At 44.3% G+C, this 23,282-nt stretch overlaps 1 protein-coding gene across 1 annotated transcript in view; it reads right to left on the reverse strand.

The window, feature by feature from the left end:
- Positions 1-23,282, reverse strand: part of LOC141141270 (septin-2A) — a gene marked incomplete in the record, with an annotated part of 193,089 nt that overhangs the window by 25,175 nt on the left and 144,632 nt on the right. The window contains 2 exon segments of the mRNA XM_073628949.1: positions 9,679-9,736; positions 9,842-9,925. Of these exon segments, the coding sequence (XP_073485050.1) occupies positions 9,679-9,736; positions 9,842-9,925 (142 nt within the window).

Here is a 23,282-nt window from a genome sequence, read left to right on the forward strand (position 1 = left end):
GTTTTTATCTTTGTGTACAGGCTTTGTACACCTTTTTATGTGAGTGTATCTTTTATATTTTTACCTTAAATAAACATTTTAAAACGGAAATAACTATTTTATCTTTGGAGAATATATATGTGCCTACCCGTGGAGGAGATAGAGTGGTGGTTATTGCAGCCTTCTGTTAAAGGGAAGGGGCGCTAACAGGACCTACTGTGCATAGAGGGGCTATTACATATATTCCCTTAAAAGGAAAAGGCGCAGAATGGGCATATGGTTATTACATTGGAAAAGGAACACAAAGTAGTGGTGTGTGCCAATATTGAGCACCAAAGAATACATGGCATAATTTTGGGTCACGTTTTAAAAAGGGATAGTATTATATAACTTTGAAAAGTAGGACATGTAAGATTTTTATTATTGTGACATGATGGCACTGATTGATGTATGTTTTTCACTAATGTTTTTTGGAGTATATATCAGGTTTTTAACACTAGTAAGCACTGCACTTAATTTTTGTTTGTTGGGATGCTGAATAGTGATGCAAGTCTGTTTAGACTGACTAAAAACAACAGACTTTTTACTATGCCAACTGTTTTTTATCCCAACAGATATTCATCAGGAGCAATAGCCACTTTCCCTGAAATGCCGGAAAAAGCACGGGAGAAACTAGAAACCTATGTGTGTAATATTTTCAGTCAAAATAAGGAATACAAAACATGTAAATATATTAAAATCATACAAAAAAATAATTTTGTAATGGTTACAAAACCAACCCAAAGTAAAAAAAACAATGAACATACACTGTAAAAGGCAAGGAACAAAGCAGACAACATGATCAGACAGGTGCATATTCTGTTAAAGTGAACAGAGGTGATTAAATGCATGAGGATCCAAGATGTAATTAAAAAAACTCTAGGTAACATGTAAAATCATCCACTAAGCTGCTAATGGAATCTAAGAAAGTAACTGCTTAAAAAATAAACTGAAATTTGTTTTTAACTTTGGTCTCCACAGAGATATAAAAGCACCCTTATTCCAGTTATGCATTCCTTAAAATTATAAAGTGTACTTAATTGGCTGAGAGCGCTGACTAGAAGTTGATCGGCTGCTGGTTTTTCAGAAGGCACGGTTGACTTCTGTCAGACAGACCAGCATACACATGGGCAGAATGGCCAGGTTTTTTTTGAAACGGCAAATGTCTCCTGACATTCTGCCCATGTGTACGGGGCTTTACTAAATGGGAAAATTATCTAGGAGGGTTCTGGACTGGGAAAACTAGAAACAAATATGGTAGACCACTGCGCTCTGTTTTATAAGTGCAGTTGCAAATTAGTCAAATTACAAATGACTAATGAAGTAGTACTTGGCGAAATTTAGGCCTGAAACCTCTGACCGTTGCTTTCGGGGATGCCAATTACCAGGAACCCTTATGCACATTTGGTGGAAGTGCCCTAAAATAAAAAAATTTTGGACTAAAATGTATCAGTTAGTATATACACTGCTCAAAAAAAAATGAAAGGAACACTTTGAAAACACATCAAATCTCAATAGGGAAAAATATGCTGGATATCTATACTGATATGGACTGGGTAATGTGTTAGGAACGAAAGGATGCCACATCATTTTATGGAAATTAAAATTATCAACCTACAGAGGGCTGAATTCAAAGGCCCCCCCTGATAATCAAAGTGAAAAAATTATGCAGCAGGCTAGTCCATTTTACTGAAATTTCATCGCAGCAGCTCAAAATGGTACTCAGTAGTTTGTATAGCCCCCACGTGTTTGTATGCATGCCTGACAACGACGGGGCATGCCCCTAATGAGATGACAGATGGGTGTCCTGGGGTATTTCCTCCCAGATCTGGACCAGGGCATCACTGAGCTCCTGAACAAACTGAGGTGCAACCTGGCGGCATCGGATGGACCGAAACATAATGTCCCAGAGGTGTTCTATTGGATTTAGGACAGGCGAGCGTGGGGGCCATTCAATGGTATCAATTCCTTCATCCTCCAGGAACTGGCTGCATACTCTCGCCACAAGAGGCCGGGCATTGTCGTGCACCAGGAGGAACCCAGTACCCACTGCACCAGCACAGGGTCTGACAATAGGTCCAAGGCCATTGTCCCTGCTGTAGAGGTCTGTGCCTTCCTCCATGCATATGGCTCTCCAGACCATCACTGACCCCCCCCACCGAACTGGTCATGCTGAACGATGTTACAGGCAGCATAACGTTCTCCATGGCTTCTCCAGACCCTTTCACATCTGTCCCATGTGCTCAGGGTGAACCTGCTCTCATGTGTGAAAAGCACAGGGTGACAGTGACAGACCTGTCAATTCTGGTGTTCAATGGAAAATGCCACACCAGTGGCCTGCTGAAGGTCATTTTGTAGGGCTCTGGCAGTGCTCATTCTGTTCCTCCTTGCACAAAGGAGCAAATACCGGTCCTGCTGATGGGTTAAGGACCTTCTACTGCCCTGTCCAGCTCTCCTAGAGTAACTGCCTGCCTCCTGGAATCTCCCCCATGCTCTTGAGACTGTGCTGGGAGACACAGCAAACCTTCTGGCAATGGGATGTATTGATGTGTCATCCTGGAAGAGTTGGACTGTCCGTGAAACCTCTATGGGTCCAGGTATCACCCGATGCTACCAGTAGTGACACTGACCCTAGCAAATCTAGTAAAAAGGAAATAGTCAGAAAAAATGAGTAGGGAAAAAAATGTCAGTGTCCTCCACCTGTAAAACCGTTCCTGTTTTGGAGGTCATCGTATTGTTGCCCATCTAGTGCACCTGTTGTTAATTTCATTAACACCAAAGCAGCTGAAACTGATTAACAACCCCCTCTGCTACTCAACTGAGCAGATCGATATTCCAGAGGTTTAACTGACTTGATGCTATGCTCTGATTAAAAAGTGTTCCTTCAATTTTTTTGAGTAGTGTACTTTAATAGGGATCGGCATCCAAAATTTTCCAAAAGAAGCCCTACTAAACCTAAAGCCACCTGATTGCATCAGAAATCATATTGGCTTACTGATGTTTCTTTTTACTGCGGTAAAATAGACATTGACAAAAGCATGGTAGTAGTCTATTCCAACCATATCACAGGTGAAACGAAAATGTTGTGGTACCTAATTCATGAAAAAATGGCAGCCATACTCAATGATAGAACTTTTTTTTTCACATTTGTAAAGGTTTGGTCCCGTGGATAGAATGTCATCTTCCAAAAGATTTTGAGAGATCCTTGTTACTTTTGTAACTTGGCTTACAGCGTTGGACTGATATTGTCTAGAACACCAACGGTAATGAGCTTGTTCCCCGGCATCCCCTCTTTTTCCTACCTTAACGCCCCTCCTTTCTTCCTACTCTTCTTCTAACTCTAGTTCTCCGTCGGCACTCAAAACCCTTTGTTTCATGCATTTTAAGCCGCTTCTATGGTGACCTGATTATAATGGTTAAGCACAGTGGTGTGACCCCCTCCTTAACATCTGAGAGATAACACACTGAGCTTATGCGTTAAAAATTGGATAGCAACAATTTTAAATACTGATAGTATGATATACTAAATCCTATGGTTTTGATAGTGTAATACATGATGATATATTGATTAGTTAATCTTTTATAGTGGATTCTCCTGAAAATGACTCCCACCCCCAACAGATTTCGATGTGTCCAATTATACTCCTGAATGGGAATGTATTTGCATGTATGTATGCATATATGTGTATGGTTGTGTAGTTAGATTATTGATAATTAGTATATTATATTTGATTAATTATTGTATAACTTTATAGCGATAAGACTCTGAATAATGTATTGTTAATTATGGAGGAGGGGTGGGATTAAATAAGTTTGTACCATTTCCCACTTCTTTTTGGATATGTAAACAAAATACATTTTTATGGGGTTTTTTTTTCAGTCTTCTCGTGTTGTTTTGCGATTGTCTACTACTGAATGATTTACTTCTTTTATTTTTTACATGTTCGAAATTAAGTAAAACTAACTCTTTTACTAGAACATTGAAACAGTCATTGTAAACAAAATGTCACAATGTACACATGTATTTTAACTTCAATAAAAATGTATTGAAACAGATTTAAAAGCACACCTAATAAATTTATCTAAAGCAGGGGTAGGCAACCCCCGACACTCGAAGTCTCTTTTGCCAGCACTTGACTCCCTCCCCATCAGCAGAGCAGCGCATGGAAGTGTCAGTGAGACACTAATGCATTCCAATTTCAGAATTCCCCACACCACACCTGCACTGAGGGGGAGGCACTGTGCCCCCACACGTTGGAAACGATGGAAAACATTGTTTGGTTCTCTAACTTTGCTGTAGCTGCGATTGTCAGCTTTTGTGATGAGGAAGAAATTGGGGGTGCAGTTCTGCTGGGGGGGCGGTCCCTGTTTCCAGGAGGAGGACTATCATTGGCTACTGCTAAAGCCAATCACAGTGCTGCTAGCCCCATCCCCCATCTGGAGGAAAATTACTTGCTGTGTTGCTGTGCTGTGAATTTCACTATGATTGAGAAAACCACAATCAGGTGACAGTTTGCGGAATTACTGTTGAGCTTCTGGGAACTTTGCTGAAATTTTTCCTGAATCTTTCCGTCACTTACTACTGAACCCCTGCACCAGGGGTGGATCCGGGGGGGGGCAACGGGGCAATTTCCACCCCGAGAAATTTGTTGCGGGCCGGGCGGGTGAAAGAGCGGGCGGATGAGGGATCGGGCGGCTCCCCGAGCAGGTGGCTCCCCGAGTGGATGAGGGAGCGGGCGGCTCCCCGAGCGGATGCGGGAGGACCGGGCGGCTCGGGCGTGTGAGAGCAGGCTAGGTGGTGTGAGTGGGGGCGGCTGGCCAATCAGCGAGCCGGCGTGCAGGGGAGCAGAGAGATGACATCATCTCTCACTGCCCCGCATCCCTGCAGTAACTTCTACCCTCAATGTACAGGCAGTGTGGGCAGCAGAGAGATTACATTATCTCTCTGCTGCCTGATCTTAAAGGAGGCAAGCAAAACACCACCTTAGCAGCTATGTGACAATCCGCAAGGTGTCAGGTGACGTGGCAAGTGACAATCCTCAATGTGTGGCAAGTGACAATCTGCATCTGGTGGCAGGTGATGTGACAATCTGCAATGTGTGGCAGGTGACGTGGCAAGTGACAATGTGCAAGGTGTGGCAGGTGACGTGGCAAGTGACAATCCACATCTGGTGGCAGGCGACGTGGCAAGTGACAATCCGCAACATGTGGCAGGTGACAATCTGCATCTGGTGGCAGGCAAGTGACAATCCACAATGTGTGGCAGGTGACGTGGCAAGTGACAATCCGCATCTGGTGGCAGGTGACATGGCAAGTGACAATCCGCAATGTGTGGCCGGTGACGTGGCAAGTGACAATCTGCATCTGGTGGCAGGTGACATGGCAAGTGACAATCCGCAATGTGTGGCCAGTAACATGGCAAGTGACAATCTGCAACGTGTGGCAAGTGACGTGGCAAGTGACAATCCGCAACATGTGGCAGGTGACAATCCGCATCTGGTGGCAGGTGACAATCCGCATCTGGTGGCAGGTAAGTGACAATCTGCAATATGTGGCAGGTGACGTGGCAAGTGATAATCCACAATGTGTGCCAGGCGACGGTGGCAAGTGACACGCTCAGGGCTCCCACTCATTCTGCATTATGGTGAGTTGAACCATTAAATTTTATATTACAATATATTAATAGAAATAACAACCATGGTGCTGGGATAATTGAAGCGCCAACACCAGCCATTTCCTCGATAAATTGCCCACAAAAAAAACTTATTTTCTGGCAGTGCCCCTCCCAAGACTAGACTCTGGATCCGCCCCTGCCCTTCACTCTGTGTACCTTTAAGCCACAGCCAGTATTCAGCGCAATGAAAATCACACCCAACTTTTGCTGCGGCGCAGAGCGCTGCACTTTTTCTGTGCTGCGGGGGCCCAACTTATGATCCTGCACATAGGCCCACTGCTTTCAGAAAATACCCCAGACCTGAGCTCATCATTGCACATCCATTTCAGATGCTTGTATGTGACATCACATACAAGCACGTGGGCTGGATGCGAGAGGTGGATCAGCAGGATGAGTGTGCCAGGACAGGTAGATGTGTCTCATCTCTGCCTCCTTTCACCACTCTGCATATCATAGATGAGAAAAGGGTACAGCAGATGAGCAGGAGGGTACAGCGGTGGGGAAAATGAACAGAAGGGGTTCAGAGGTGGGACAGAAGAGAAGGAAGGTACAGCGGTGGGGCAGATGTGCAGGGAGGTACAGTGATGGGGCAGATGAGCATGGGGGTTCAGTGTTGGGCCAGATGAGCAGGGGGGCTCAGTGTTGGGCCAGATGTGAAAGGGGGTTCAGTGTTGGGCCAGATGTGAAGGCGGTTCAGTGGTGGGACAGAAAAGCAGGGGGGTAGAGCAGTGGGGCAGATGTGAAAGGAGGTGTATTGGTGGGACAGATGAGCAGGGGGAACAGAGGTGGGGTAGAAGAGCAGGGGGAACAGAGGTGGGGCCGAAGAGCAGGGGGAACAGAGGTGGGGCAGAAGAGCAGGGGGAACAGAGGTGGGGCAGAAGAGCAGGGGGAACAGAGGTGAGACAGATGTGCAGGAGGTACATTGGTGGGGCAGATGAAAAAGCGGGTTACAGTGATGGGGCAGATGAGCAGATGGGATCAGTGTTAGGACAGATGAGAAGGTGATTCAGTAGTGAGACAGAAGAGCATGAGGATACGTCAGTGGAGCAGATGTGCAGGGACGTACAGTGGTGGGGCAGATGAGAAAAGGGGTATATTGGTGGGGCAGATGTGTAGGAGGTACAGTAGTGGGACAGAAAAGCAGGGGAATACAGTGATGGGGCAGATGAGCAGGAAGGGGTTCAGTGTTGGGGCAGATGAGAAGGGGGTTCAGCGGTGGGACAGATGAGCAAGGAGGGGGGTGTTCAGTGTTGGGCCAGACAAGAAGGGGGTTACAGTGGTGGGAAAGATGAGCAGGGGGGTTCAGTGTTGGGGCAGATGAGAAGGGGGTTCAGCATTGGTACAAAAGAGCAGGGGGGTACAGCGGTGGGGCAGATGTGAAACGAGGTGCATTGGTGGGACAGATGAGCAGGGGGTTACAGAGGCTGGGCAGAAGAGCAGGGGGTAGAGAGGTGGGGCAGATATACAGGGGGGTACAGTGGTGGGGAAGAGAAGAAAGGAGGTACATTGGTGGGACAGATGAGCAGGGGGAACAGAGGTGGGACAGATGTGCAAGGGGTACAGTGGTGGGGCAGATGAGAAAGGGTGTTACAGTGGTGGAGCAGATGAGCAGATAAGTTCAGTGTTAGGACAGATGAGAAGATGGTTTAGTGGTGAGACAGAAGAGCATGGGGGTGAGGCGGTGGAGCAGATGTACAGGGAGGTACAGTGGTGGGGCAGATGAGAAAGGGGGAACATTGGTGGGGCAAGTGAGCAGGGGGTTACAGTGGTGGGACAGAAGAGCAGGGGGTTACAGTGGTGGGACAGAAGAGCAGGGGTTACAGTGGTGGAACAGATGAGTAGGGGGTACAGAGGTGGGGCAGATGTGCAGAGGGTACAGAGGCAGGGCAGATGTGCAGGGGGTACAGAGGCAGGGCAGATGTGCAGGGTGCTACAGTGGCAGGGCAGATTTGCAGGGGGTTGCAGTGGTGGGACAGATGAGCAGGGGGTTACAGTGGTGGGACAGATGAGCAGGGGGTTACAGTGGTGGGACAGATGAGCAGGGGAAACAGTGATCTGAGTAAAGGTGCATGAATTGGGGCTGATCTGATCTGAAGTGTAGAGTTCCAGGAATTGGGGCTGATCTGAAGTGTGGAGATGCAGGAAATGGGGCTGATCTGAGGTGTGAGTGCAGGATGTTAATTTCTCACTACTACTCAAGTAGTTTACAGCATTTACTTTATAAAAAATCCTTTTCGTGATTAAAATAAAATATGTGAATTTATCCATTAGCTTCCTGTAGGAGAAAATCGGCTTCAGAAAAGGTATGTATAGTGATTTCTTCTTTACAGGGCTAGATAGATTTGTTTTAGCATGTGGCTGCTAGTAGGTTTCGGCCATACACTGTTCAAATCTCGGCCGGTTCCTGCTGAAGCATTTGAACCATTAACAGGCAGGCTGAATGTACCAAGTTGATCGATCGGCTGAATGTACCAAGTTGATCGATCGATCAACTTGGGAACAACCAGCCTGCTGTATTTTGCTTACAATTATCGCAAGTGACTGTTATAGCCGCTAGAGATAATCACTGTGGGGAGAAGACAATGGCCTGGAAGGAGGGATTCTCGCATCAACACTGTGTTTATGGGGAATTGCGTAGTTGCAGAAAAGAAATTAGCTCTGTGTATGGCGGGCTTAAGCCCTGTACAAACGATCCGAAAATCAGACAGATGGTCCGTTTTTTTTTTTTTTTTTGCATGCTAGTCGCATATCGAACATGAAGAGTTTACTAAAGTTACGAAGATTATTGTATGACAGAATAAAAAAATCAGAAGTGATGTCATGTGTTATAATGTATTTGTATTGTATTTTCAAACGACAACTGTACGGACGAAACAAAAAACGTATTATCTGGTATTGTACAAGAAAAATTTTCGTGCTTGTCCGAACGGATAATATCGGATGAACTGTTGTGATCGGCTCTCAAAACCTCTGTGCAAACTATCTGATTATCGTACGATCAGTCGAAAGCGGTATTTTTCGTACGATTTTCGGATCGTGTGTATGGTTAGCTTTTGGGTGAACTTTAACTGCAGTTGTGAAAAGTGATCTGGCTGACCTGTCTATGTGATCTAGTATGGAAAATCTGAGTACAAGACTAAAGTGTCCGTTTATGAAACTGTGAACAGTGGTGATCTAGGTTCATTAACAGGTCATGAAACAGAGATGATCATGAGGGTCCGCTGATCATCTCCACACACAGAGAAGCTGTCACTGACTGACACAGAACCGGCTAGTTTATGAAGCTGTGATCTCAGCACTTCATTGGCAATCCGTGTCAGAATTCACCCTCCCCGAATCACCAGCTCAGAGGTGGGGAATCGGGGAGTGAAGAGAGAATCCGGTGGAAGACGGAAGATTATTAACTTCCTTTTTCCTCGATCAGACCGCTCAAGACAGTAAACATGTCCTTCTGTCTTATATATTTATTGTATAATTATCAACATCAACATGAAGAGAGAATGTCCGGTGTACTGAGCAGGGATAATTTCATTCATTTGGAAGGTAAAGCGGTTAGCATAAAAATATTTTAAATGTGTATTTAGCTATGTGTGTGGAGATCAGTTTTATATACATTTAAAATAATTACTTGCAGCAGGGCACTGTGGCAGGCTGCAATCTTTTTCCAATCAGTCAATAGTATGCAAAGTTCTTCTTTCAGAAATACAGTTTTGAATGTCATGGATTGTGTAAGCAGTGGTAAGGGTGTACCAGCAGCATAAATCGTTTCTGAATAATCAGGGATTTAGATCACTGGGTTGCAGATAAACTTGACTTGATAAAACCTGAAGAGAGCAAAAATTAAACATAGCAGGGAACCTAGGTATACTCAATTCCAAAAAACCAATAGCCAGGAGCAGATAAGACCGTGTACCGCGGGGGTAACCTAGGTGCTACATTTACCATTGGTTTTCCAGATGTGATTGTACTTTCCTGTAATTGCTTACCTCAGCCTCCTTTTGCTGTAAAATCATGTCCTTGTCTAGCACTTCCTCTTCAACAGGCCTAATGCAAAAAAAATAAAAAAAAAATTAAAAGGTACATATTTAACACAATGCTGTGACTAGCAATGAACTTCAAACATAAAAAGAAAGCTCCATATGTACTTACTTGCCAGTACGTTTTAATCTCTCAGAGCGGAAGTTTTCATAGTGCAAATCCTGTGTGACCTCTTGAAGGTCCTGCATGTGTGTCCTGTGGAGACAAAAACATCACAGCTTTCAAACACTGACCACTTAACTATAAAAGATAAAGGAGCAAGGTAATGACCACAGTTCTTTAGCATGAAAGAATGGCTTCCTGCTGAGAGGAACAATTGCACTGTAGGGGTTAGGGTTGAGAAGCTGGACAGAGTTCCCCTGTCAATATGTATATAAACAAGTACTAAAATAACTGCAAAAGATATATAGAAAGTATACACAGGCTGACTGGAAATACGTGACTGGAATCTCAATTGCATGTTGGAGAAAAAAATAAAAATAAGACTCCTATATGCAGTTTGAATTGCGGGTGAGCCACGCTACAATAAGCCAAAAGTTGAGTCAGTGGTGCCCCTGTTGGTACCACCTGGCTGTGGAAAGTAGTTGGTCAAACAGCATTTGCATTAAATCAGATGCAAGCACTGGTCCACTATTCTGACAGCTGCTGGAACCATCTTGTGAGAAAACAATAGCCAGCAGGAGGGATTTGTCCATCTGCACGATTTGGCACGGATGGAAACACTTTAGTGTGTACGATCCAACCTAAATTTTATGCAAAGCATGGGTGCAACCATTTTTTTTTTTTAAGGAATATGATCAGGTATACAGATCTAGATGATCGTTTAAAGTTGTACTTCAGGAACAAACTAACTTTTCTTTAATAACCCCCTCTGCCCACATCATAAAATTCTAAAACTATATATTTTAATTCCTCTGAAATTCTACTTTACAATGACTGTGACATCATAGCCAGGCAGCCAAGCTTTCTACTATGATGGATGCTGGGAGGAAAATCTTCAGAGGTGCTGGAGGTGGTTATCCTATGGTCTGATGAGGACATACTGAGGGTAGACATGCGATAAGACATGCCACAAATGATAAAAATGAAATAGGCTTTGTTCAATGGCTTTTAAATTGTGAGAATAATGAAACTAACATGAGTTGGGCTTTAAATATTCCTTTGCCTTGTGCCCAACATCCAACCAAATTAAGTATGATGCAAATTGGAACTGTGCATCTCTGGCCTTATGCACATAGCAGCTTAAAAAGTGTAGAGGGTGTGACAGAACACAAGCTGACGTACGTTTCCAATAAAACATGCAAAGAGCAAAGCAATACTCACAAAGTATAACACAGCAACCAAAGTACATTTAGTATTGGTCTGGTTTAAGCAACGTGAACTCGGATCGGTTCTTATGGGCTACTGCATTCTGTGCTTAGATGGTTGCTCTGTTTTTTTTGTTAGAGTTTTCAGTTGGTTTGGTAAACTTTCTCTACATATTACACATCAACATATCAAACAATCTATATTTGTATGTATTCTAAAGAGGTAATATTAATACCACTTTCTTCTCTGAATAGGGCTGTCTCTCTGTCGCTCTAAACACAGACCATCAACGAAGGGAATATACTAAGACTGGAGCGGCTGTACATGACAACCAATTCAACCTTCTAGCTTTAATTTTCAACTGTGACAATTGTGGTTATTTGCACAGCAGCTGCAGTTTTTGTAAATTCCAGGCATGTGGCAAGAAGCTTATCTTAAAGGACACCTGCACTTAGAGAAATACAAAAGCTGTCACTGCTGACCGATCCAGAACATGCTAGTTGTCTGTCTCAGAGTCAGAGATCTACAAAAGGTATACAGCAAAGTCAGAGTAAAGTCAAAATCCTAAGCTACATACCTGTTTTGGGCCAAAAAAACACCAAAAAACCCGCAGCTATCTTCTGATTTCTTCTTCCAGGTATTTTAATAATCGTAAAACAGAGAGCACTATTTTCTTCTGTTTATTTGTATATAACCACCAACTGGATTGATCTCAGGAACTGTTAATCTGAATGTGTGGCTAGCTACACCCTGCGTTACATCTGGTAACACAAGTGATATTTGACCATCCTGTTAGCTCAGGGGTCATTTATTTAAAAGTGGGTGGTAAAGTTATTATTCAGGATTTATATAGCGCCAACAGTTTACGCAGCGCTTTACAATATAAAAGGGAGACAATACAGTTATAATACAATAAAATACAAGAGGATTAAGAGGGCCCTGCTTAGAAGAGCTTACAATCTAATAGGTTGGAAGGTTTTTTTATCCTAATGCATTCTATGCATTAAGATAAAAAGCCTTCAGTGTGCAGCAGCCTGCCCAGCGCCCCCTAATACTTACCTGAGGTCCCTCTAGCTCCAGCGATGTTGTAGGACTGACTCAGCCATACAGGGCTCCCCTCCTCATTGGCTGAGACAGCAGCGCAGTGCCATTGGCTCCCGCTCCTGTCGATTAAAGCCAACCAGCCAATGAGAATAGAAAGGGGGCGGGCCGCAGCTCCATGTCTGAAAGCACACAAGGAAGCTGTGACTCGGCTCGGGTGCCAGGAGCACCGAAGAGGGACCCGAGAAGAGGAGGATCTGGGCCGCTTTGTGCAAAACCACTACACAGAGCAGGTAAGTATAACATGTTTGTCATTTTTATAAAAAAAAACAAAAAAACAAGACTTTATAATCACTTTAAGGTGAGCGGCTTGGAGTACCTGTGGTCACTTTTCACATCTGATGTGATTTATATGACATAGTTCCCTCCATTCACGGGCTGGTTTATCACCTTTGACTTTTTATTTAATCTTACAAGGACTTTGTACTTGTGCTACAGCCTTTTTACAAATGGTGAATACAGCAATGTGTATCTCTGCTTACTGTCCAATACTGTCGGCTGTACTACTCCTAGCACTATAACTGCAACCATTGTGGCTGTTAGCAGACACATACTTACTTCATTTCTCCTTTTACTAATCACAGATGAAGAATAGCTAGAGGCTGTTATACAAGCAAGTACTTAGCAGACCCTGGCATAGCAAAGATGCCGGGAATGCAGGACATACTGGGCACACGCAGATATGTTTTAGCTGCTTACAACATGGTGAAAATTCAGTAAGGGGAATGTTTCGACAATGGATAATATGTATGTATGCTGCACTTTAATATGGAAGACGTTTCCATGGAGGTTTTACTTCCACTTTAGTAACATTTACCCAAAACAATTTTAAGGCTACATTCACATTTGAGCGCAGCGGTGCATTGCACGTTTTTTGCATGACAAGACATTTACTTGAATGGGCTGCCTGTTGTGCTACAAACACACCAAAGCAGCTCACATACCAATTTTAGGCACTAAGCCAATCGTGTTTGGTGACGTGCATTTTGTTGCACAGAAAACATGCTACTGCTACCTGCGTCTGGGGTGCCATTAAGAAATAATGGCACCACAAGCATGGAAACAAGGAATGCATTTCCAAGTCACTCACATGTGATTGCAGTCTAAAAATAACTTATTCCTATCAGGATGGCAAGTGTACATTATTGTGCTCAATTTGCACTAATAAACCCAAATATTCCCAAATCTAAGCAAAAAGCAAACATGCTATGGTTAAGTCGATGGAGAGATAATCATTTTATTGTCTACCAAGCAGAACAAAACAGTGAAAAGGAAAAGCGAAAAATGTCAAATTCTAGCCTGCATAATCTCATACACTTCCTTTACAACACCTAGAAGAAACCTATAATTGTGCAAATATATCTTAACTAAAGCAAAGCAGTTCAAATACATAAAAAACGTATTTAAAAATGCTTAGGAAAACTTCAAATGAGTGGATGGTACTCCTTAATAAATTATTAAACAATGAAGTTTAGTGGTCTGTAGGTGTCACTGTAGTTGTTCATGAAACAAATGAGCTCCTATAATACATTCACAGGTTTCTGGATGTTTGAGTTTTTATTCAAACTATACCACAAAAAAAAGTTCTGTTCTTTTTTTCACATTTTAGAAGAATATCTATAGATGTCCTACATTCACATTCCTTGGTCTACATAATCATTAAAATGATTAATAACTTTATATATAACTTACAAAAAAAAGAACACAACAATTTACAATAAGATTTATCCTGAATTCCCACTGGGTATGTCTGCTGATTTTCTTAACTCCTGGTGGACTAAATCTTCCCTTCTCGCACTTACACTCTTTAAAACAGTGCACAGGTTTCTTACTTTGCATTAACTATACAGCATCACAAAAGATACAAAAAATACCCCAATGGTCTCCTTTACAGGTGCCACAAAGCCTACCAATTCAGTACCAAGTACATTGACTGACTGGCAAAATCTCTGGCCACATCCTCATTTTCCTATTACACCGCGCATCCAACCATCCACAGCATACAAGCACTCCCTTCCTTTCCACCTATTTAACACCACGCAAACCATCATCCCTAGATTTCAGAAACATGCCAGACGTAAAAGGCTGGTTTTGTTGCATAGATTACATAGCAGAAATGGAAGAGTTGATCCATATTAGTAACGACAACATGACTCCTTGCGTTTTTACATGGTTAGGTTGGATGATATTCAAACTTACATATTACAACACATTATGTGCCCAACTGCAGTTCCCCTACTTGAAGGGAAACATGAGATGGATGACCTCGCCTCTGAGTCGACATAGTGCTCCATGCCTTTGTAATTGGCATACAACTACACCACTTAGACAGAGCCGCTGCCACTTACACCTTCCTTATACTTGTCTCTTCCTCCTGCATCTTCCCCTCCAACCACAAGACTCCAAACCATACCACCATTACCTAACATTGCTTTCGGACGTATCAATGGGCAGCACAGTGGTGTAGTGGTAGCACTCTCACCTAGCAGTAAGAAGGGTCACTGGTTCGAATCCCAACCATGACACTACCTGCTTGGGGTTTGCATGTTCTCCCTGTGCCTGCATGGGTTTCCTCCGGGTACTCCGGTTTCCTCCCACACTCCAAAGACATGCTGGTAGGTTAATTAGATCCTGTCTAAATTGTCCCTAGTATGTATGAATGTGAGTTAGGGACCTTAGATTGTAAGCTCCTTGAGGGTAGGGACTGATGTGAATGTACAATGTATATGTAAAGCGCTGCGTAAATTGATGGCGCTATATAAGTACCATAAATAAATAAATAAATAAATTACAGGTTTTAGGACTTTTTAAAGTGGTTCTAAAGGCTGAAGGTTTTCTTAACTTAATGCATTCTCTGCTCTCAATCACAGCCAGTGAGGAGGGAATGGGGCCGACCTGTGCTCTGTGTATCTAAGGACAGCTTGCTATAGGGACACTCAGCGGTGGGCGGGGAGCCTAGATCGCTGACGGGGGGACCCGGGAAGAGAGGACTGAGGCTGCTCTGTGCAAAACCATTGCACAGAGCAGGTTTGTTGTTTTTTAACCCCTTTAGGTCCACCCTATAGCAGTTTTACTGCTACAGGGTGGCACCTGTGCGCCAGATCATGTATATATAAGTGATCCGACACTTCCAGGTAGGAGGCACGCATGTGCGCCGCCAGCTCGCTTCCACTGTGATTACACACAGCGGAAGCCAAACAGCGGATGCATGGTACCCAATTTCCTCACCCACCTATGGATTGTTAGGCAGAGAGACAGAACTGCAATCTGCCAACGCAAACAAGGCAGATTGGCATTCTGACAGGAGGGAAGGGATGGAATTCATGTCCCTCCAAAGCAATGAATACATTCCATCTCCTCCCCTAGTAAAAGCACCTCATACAGTATAGTAAAGCACTGGCTAGGCACACAGTTAACCCTTTTTCGCCCCAGATGTATAACCCCTTTCCAGCCAGTGTCATTAGTACAGTGACAGTACATATTTTTAGTACTGATCACTGTATTAGTGTCACTAGTCCCCAAAAAGTGTCAAAAGTGGCAAGTGTCAGAACGTCTGCCACAAGGTCGCAGTCCAGCTATAAGTAGCCGATCGCTGCCATTACTGATAAAAATAAATAAGTACAAATATCCCATAGTTTGTAAACACTATAACCAATCATTATATACTTATTGTGATTTAAGACAAATATGTAGCAGAATACATATTGGCCTAAATTTATGAAGAAATTTGATTTCATTTTTTTTATTGGATGGGTTTAATAACAAAGTACAAAAAAAATGTTTTGTTTTTTTCAAAATTGACTTTTTTTTTGTTTATAGTGCAAAAATTTAAAAACGCAGAGGTGATCAAATACCACCAAAAGAAAGCTCTATTTGTGGGGAAAAAATGACACACATTTTATTTGGGTACAGTGTTGCATGACCACACAAATAACGCAGTGCTGTTTTGCAAAAAATGGCCTGGTCATCTTCCAGAGGTCAAATGGTTAAATAAAAGGGCTTGGTCATAAACCAAAACATCTATATAAAGTTAGAGTCCACAGTAATTCCCCAACCAATGTGCATAATAATTCCAGAATAAAGAGTCATCAGTACTTCAGAACTTCAATTATGGCATATGAGTCAATTAGTGGCAGTTTCCATCAAACCTCCATAACACAGGTGCTTCCTGGCAGATTAATGAAAGAATAGCAATCGTGTTTAGCAAAGGCAGCTAAAAAGAATGGTTTCTTGCTGCAAATGCCACATGAGCTATATAGCTCAGTTAATTCCTATTATCCTTTTACTGTAAAGTTTTGATGCATAATTGGGTGAAAAGTATTAATGAACTACTAAACTTAACTATATATAAATTTAAACTGGACCAGAAGATGAATCAGTTTGTTCCTGACATTTTGTGCTTTTTTGGTATAATTTTTCTTTATATATTTTATATCCACACTGAACCTTTTGTTGTGGTTATTCGGCATACAGTGAGGGAAAAAAGTATTTGATCCCCTGCTGATTTAGTACATTTGCCCACTGACAAAGAAACGATCAGTCTATAATTTTAATGGTAGGTTTATTTTTAACAGTGAGACAGAATAACAACAACAAAAAAATCCAGAAAAACGCATTTCAAAAAAGTTATAAATTGGTTTGTATTTTAATGAGTGAAATAAGTATTTGACCCCTTCGCAAAACATGACTTAGTACAGGGTGGCAAAACCCTTGTTGGTAATCACAGAGGTCAGACGTTTCTTGTAGTTGGCCACCAGGTTTGCACACATCTCAGGAGGGATTTTGTCCCACTCCTCTTTGCAGATCCTCTCCAAGTCATTAAGGTTTTGAGGCTGACGATTGGCAAGTCGAACCTTCAGCTCCCTCCACATATTTTCTGTTGGATTAAGGTCTGAAGACGGGCTAGGCCACTCCAGGACCTTAATGTGCTTCTTCGTGAGCCACTCCTTTGTTGCCTTGGCCATGTGTTTTGGGTCATTGTTATGCTGGAATACCCATCCACGATCCATTTACAATGCCCTAGCTGTGGGAAGGAGGTTCTAACCCAAGATTTGATGGTGCATGGCCCGTCCATCGTCCCTTTGATGCAGTGAAGTTGTCCTGTCCCCTCAGCAGAACACCCCCAAAGCATAATGTTTCCACCTCCATGTTTGACAGGGGATGGTGTTCTTGGGGTCATAGGCAGCATTCCTCCTCCTCCAAAATCGGGGATTGAGTTGATGCCAAAGAGCTTGATTTTGGTTTCATGACCGCGATCCACGGGATACCATCCGGGTGGATATTACGGGAGATCGCCTCCTTATGCCTAAACAGATGTACTGCTATACGGCAGATATGTCCTACAGGATCTGGTAAGAGTACCCAATCTCTTCTCTGATGATGTTTGTGGCGTGTTATCTGTGGTTGCCTTACATCTGAGTACCAACTCACCGTCCAGTGTTCCAGTGCCTTCCTCTTTGAGAAGACCACCATTAATCCCATGTTTACGGACTCTGGTCCCATATTATACCACATTTTTCACTTGAGACATTTTGGTTTATTTTTCACTGTGTTAATTTAACGTTTACTTTTCATATTTTTTTGCTTCTTAATTTTGCACAGACACATATATGTTTCATTTATGTTCCTAGTGCACACTGGGGACTTTAGTGCTTCACTTTTGTTGTATACTAGTATTTGACTTGGTTTGTTTGTGTGTTAGCTGCTATTTAACCTGTATTTTTCACGTATCATCATCTGACCATAACACTTTCACCCAGTTCTCCTCTGAATCATGCAGATGTTCATTAGCAAACTTCAGACAGCTTGTACATGTGCTTTCTTGAGCATGGGGACCTTGCGGGCACTGCAGGATTTCTGTCCTTCACGGTGTAGTGTGTTACCAATTGTTTTCTTGGTGACTATGGTCCCAGCTGCCTTGAGTTCATTGACAAGATTCTCCTGTGTAGTTCTGGATTGATTCCTCACCATTCTCATAATCATTGAAACTCTGTGAGGTGAGATCTTGCACGGAGCCCCAGACCGAGGGAGATTGACTGTTATTTTGTGTTTTTTCAATCTGCGAATAAACACACTGACTGTTGTCACCCTCTCACCAAGCTTCTTAGTGATGGTCTTGTAGCCCAATCCAGCCTTGTGAAGGTCTACAATCTTGTCCCCGTCATCCTTGGACAGCTCTTTGGTCTTGGCCACGGTGGAGAGATTGGATGCTGATTGCTTCTGTGGACAGGTGTCTTTTATACAGGTAACAAGCTGAGATTAGGAGCACTCCCTTTAAGAGAGTGCTCCTAATCTCAGCTTGTTACCTGTATAGAAGACACCTAGGAGCCAAAAATCTTGCTGATTAAGGTCAAATGCTTATTTCACTCATTAAAATGCAAATCAATTTAAAACGTTTTTGAAATGCATTTTTTCTCTATATTTTTGTTGTTATTCTGTCTCTCACTGTTAAAATAAACCTACCATTAAAATTATAGACTTATCATTTGTCAGTGGGCAAAGGCACAAAATCAGCAGGGGATCAAATACTTTTTTCCCCTCACTGTACATCTGTTATGGTGCAAGAAAGATTAAGCAGAAAAGTTGCATGAGGATTATGGGGACTGCAGGAAGAGATTAGGTGTGAAGGTTTAGATGGGGGTGGTGCTGACATTCATGTGCAGAAAATAGGATTTTTGTACTAATCACAAAATCCTTTTCTTGGCGTCCCCTAAGGGACACAGGTCCCACCCCTCTGTTTATGATCATGCTCTCTGTACAAAACTAAGGCATGCTGGTAGAAGGAGGGATTATCATGGGCTACAGTTTTTTTTATTTGCCAGTGTCTAATCTTCCTGTAGTTAAAAAAATAATCTATTGCGCTTGGGTTAATATAAATCCTAACATATAGCAAAGTATTGTTGGGGACAATAAACAGTGGTAATGGTTCAGCGCTGTATTAAAGTCCGAGTTGAAATTTAAAAGTTCATAAACATTCAAATGGATGTTCTTAAGCTGTGTAACAGTGATAGATGGAAGCCGTCACCAACACCCGATCACACCGACTCTTACCCTAAGGTAATAACATATAAGCAGCAAGTATCATCTGAAGTCGGAAGTCTCAGCAATCCTCCACTCAGACTTTATTCAATACAGCGCTGCACCATTACCACTTAATCTTTCTGTAGGCTTCAGTATAACCTGAAGGTTAAAGTAGTCCTAAAGGCAAGACAATTTTTACCTAAATGCATTACTATCGCCCCACTCGGCCAAACACTTACCTGACTCATTTGCAGCAGCACCGCTCTCTGTTCCTTTTCTCACAAGACACAGAGGCAGCAGCAGGAGTCATTGGCTCCTGCTGCTAACAATCAAATCCTTACTCAATCTGGTTCCGTTCTCAACGTGTCATTCCGAGGATGTAATTAGTTCTCTTACTGTTAGAAGCCAGGCTCTCCTCGTGATACCTTGACAGGGTACCAGTGGTTGCAACTGTATGTGCTACTCCAGATGTTGTACTTTCTATATGTTTGGCTGCTACCACACTTGAATCGCCTTTCGTGTCTTGTTTATGACTGCAAATTATTTGACGTTTACGTTTTACTGTAACCTGCTGCACACCTTTAAATAAAACATTTAAAAAAAAAAGCCTTTACAACCCAACCACGTTAAAGATTTCTTGTGTTCCTCAACTGACACCAAGAAGAGGATTCTTCTGTGAGTACAAAAATTCTAGGTTTCTTTTTTATTCATTGGGGAACACAAGAAGTCTTTAAACTTTGGAATGTTGACAAGTAGTCCAACTGAGGGGTGGGAACACAGGAAATCATAGCTATCAAGCCTAAAGAAACAACAAAAAACTGAAGGCATGACAGAACACTGCATTGCAGAGGTCTGAATCGAAATTGGGCACATGGAACTGCCTTAAGGGAGGCTACTATAAATATTCTCATGCAGAAGCAGAGTCGAATGGTTTCTGGAAGGAAGCGTTCAGAGCAAGATCCAGATACTTCAATCGATACTTCCATGACACTTTCTGAAGGTTCAGAATCCACCCAAACCACTGTGAAATCTGGCCAGTCAGATATATTGTCTGACAAAGCCCTCACTTTTTTCTCAACAGGAGGAGGTCTAACCATCCCACAATGGGTATGCAATGAGAGCGCAAAAGAGCATACACTGGCACCAACACCTTGGTCAGCAATTCAGGTGCAGATGACAGGCCGAACAGTAGGGCCATGAACTAGTAATGCAGTGGTCCTACAGTAACACTTAGAAAGTGCTTGTGATCTGGAAAGAGGGGGACATGCAAGTAAGCATCTCTGATATCCACAGAAAACAGAAAGTTTCCTTAATGAAGGGAGGCAATGACAAACCTGGTGGATTCTACCTGAAGGTTGTTGACCTGAATGTAGAAATTCAAAGCTTTATAGTTCAAGATTGGGGAATACCCACTTTTTTGTTTTTTGGCAGTAAACAGTTTGGAGTAAAACCCCTAAAATTGTTCCCCAAGAGGCATCAGAGCTATGATACCTTGGTCTAGAAGGCCTTATAGAGCCCAATAAAGATCTGTCAATATGTGAGGCGACACAGTAAGGTGTGAAAGTGGAAAGCAAGGAAGGGGCATGGAAATAAACTCAAGTTTGTGGGGATTTAACTGGATAAAGGCTTGTCCGAGGATTTGGCAGCCTTGGAATGCCAAATTTTGTATGTGGGCCAGGAGCTAAGCTTGTGGTTTTAGACGTTGAAGGAGTGGAGAAACAAAAGCTATTTTTATCGACACTCAGTTTTAACGGCAAAGCGGTTAGGCAACGCAAGGGCTCAGGGAAAAAGAAAGGCCTCAATTATCAACAAAACTTGTACAGCTGCTAGCAGGTGAGAGTCAGTGACTGGGTCATATAGCCAGAAGTGACCAAAGTTAATGTAGGCAGCTAGCCGGAACAGATCGGAGTTCCATGTCACTCTCTGCAACACATGCAGCAGGATGGACATGCTTCCTTGACTCTATATACCCTGAAGGAGTGTTGAACACACAACACTACAATCAGAAGATGGTACCAATTGCTCAATCCCACAACATTAACCCCTTCCAAGGCACAGCTGGCTGGGAAAGGGAAAATATGACACCCAGCGACCAGCAAAATTGAGGAAGCAGCTGGTGCTTAGCCTTAAGAGGGGCCAAACATGGGTCAGTGGGATTGGAAAATGCAGTGGCGCCAGTAAAAGCAAACAGTGCCTCATCACTGGTTTTGGTGGAAGGAATAGTTCCCTATTGTTGGTATTGGTGGAGGGAATGGTGTCCCCTATTTTTGGTATTGGTGGAGGGAATGGTGTCCCCTACTGTTGGTATCGGTGGAGGGAATGGTGTCCCCTACTGTTGGTATCGGTGGAGGGAATGGTGTCCCCTACTGTTGGTATCGGTGGAGGGAATGGTGTCCCCTACTGTTGGTATCGGTGGAGGGAATGGTGTCCCCTACTGTTGGTATCGGTGGAGGGAATGGTGTCCCCTACTGTTGGTATCGGTGGAGGGAATGGTGTCCCCTACTGTTGGTATCGGTGGAGGGAATGGTGTCCCCTACTGTTGGTATCGGTGGAGGGAATGGTGTCCCCTACTGTTGGTATCGGTGGAGGGAATGGTGTCCCCTACTGTTGGTATCGGTGGAGGGAATGGTGTCCCCTACTGTTGGTATCGGTGGAGGGAATGGTGTCCCCTACTGTTGGTATCGGTGGAGGGAATGGTGTCCCCTACTGTTGGTATCGGTGGAGGGAATGGTGTCCCCTACTGTTGGTATCGGTGGAGGGAATGGTGTCCCCTACTGTTGGTATCGGTGGAGGGAATGGTGTCCCCTACTGTTGGTATCGGTGGAGGGAATGGTGTCCCCTACTGTTGGTATCGGTGGAGGGAATGGTGTCCCCTACTGTTGGTATCGGTGGAGGGAATGGTGTCCCCTACTGTTGGTATCGGTGGAGGGAATGGTGTCCCCTACTGTTGGTATCGGTGGAGGGAATGGTGTCCCCTATTGTTGGTATCGGTGGAGGGAATGGTGCCCCGTCATTGGGGCCTGTGGGAGGAATGGTGCCCCGTCATTGGGGCCTGTGGGGGGAATGGTGCCCCGTCATTGGGGCCTGTGGGGGGAATGGTGCCCCGTCATTGGGGCCTGTGGGGGGAATGGTGCCCCGTCATTGGGGCCTGTGGGGGGAATGGTGCCCCGTCATTGGGGCCTGTGGGGGGAATGGTGCCCCGTCATTGGGGCCTGTGGGGGGAATGGTGCCCCGTCATTGGGGCCTGTGGGGGGAATGGTGCCCCGTCATTGGTGCCTGTGGGGGGAATGGTGCCCCGTCATTGGTGCCTGTGGGGGGAATGGTGCCCCGTCATTGGTGCCTGTGGGGGGAATGGTGCCCCGTCATTGGTGCCTGATGGGGGGAATGGTGCCCCGTCATTGGTGCCTGTGGGGGGAATGGTGCCCCGTCATTGGTGCCTGTGGGGGGAATGGTGCCCCGTCATTGGTGCCTGTGGGGGGGATGGTGCCCCGTCATTGGTGCCTGTGGGGGGAATGGTGCCCCGTCATTGGTGCCTGTGGGAGGAATGGTGCCCCGTCATTGGTGCCTGTGGGAGGAATGGTGCCCCGTCATTGGTGCCTGTGGGAGGAATGGTGCCCCGTCATTGGTGCCTGTGGGAGGAATGGTTCCTCCGTCATTGGTGCCTGTGGGAGGAATGGTTCCCCCGTCATTGGTACCTGTGGGAGGAATGGTTCCCCCCGTCATTGGTACCTGTGGGAGGAATGGTTCCCCCCGTCATTGGTACCTGTGGGAGGAATGGTTCCCCCCCTCATTGGTACCTGTGGGAGGAATAGTTCCCCCCGTCATTGGTGCCTGTGGGAGGAATGGTGCCCCGTCATTGGAGCCTGTGGGAGGAATGGTGCCCCGTCATTGGAGCCTGTGGGAGGAATGGTGCCCCGTCATTGGAGCCTGTGGGAGGAATGGTGCTCCGTCATTGGAGCCTGTGGGAGGAATGGTGCCCCGTCATTGGAGCCTGTGGGAGGAATGGTGCCCCGTCATTGGAGCCTGTGGGAGGAATGGTGCTCCGTCATTGGAGCCTGTGGGAGGAATGGTGCCCTGTCATTGGTGCCTGTGGGAGGAATGATGCCCCAAGGGCCAGATAAAG

Source organism: Aquarana catesbeiana, linkage group LG01, assembly GCF_042186555.1.
Source record: "Aquarana catesbeiana isolate 2022-GZ linkage group LG01, ASM4218655v1, whole genome shotgun sequence".
In the NCBI taxonomy this organism is placed as follows: domain Eukaryota; kingdom Metazoa; phylum Chordata; class Amphibia; order Anura; family Ranidae; genus Aquarana; species Aquarana catesbeiana.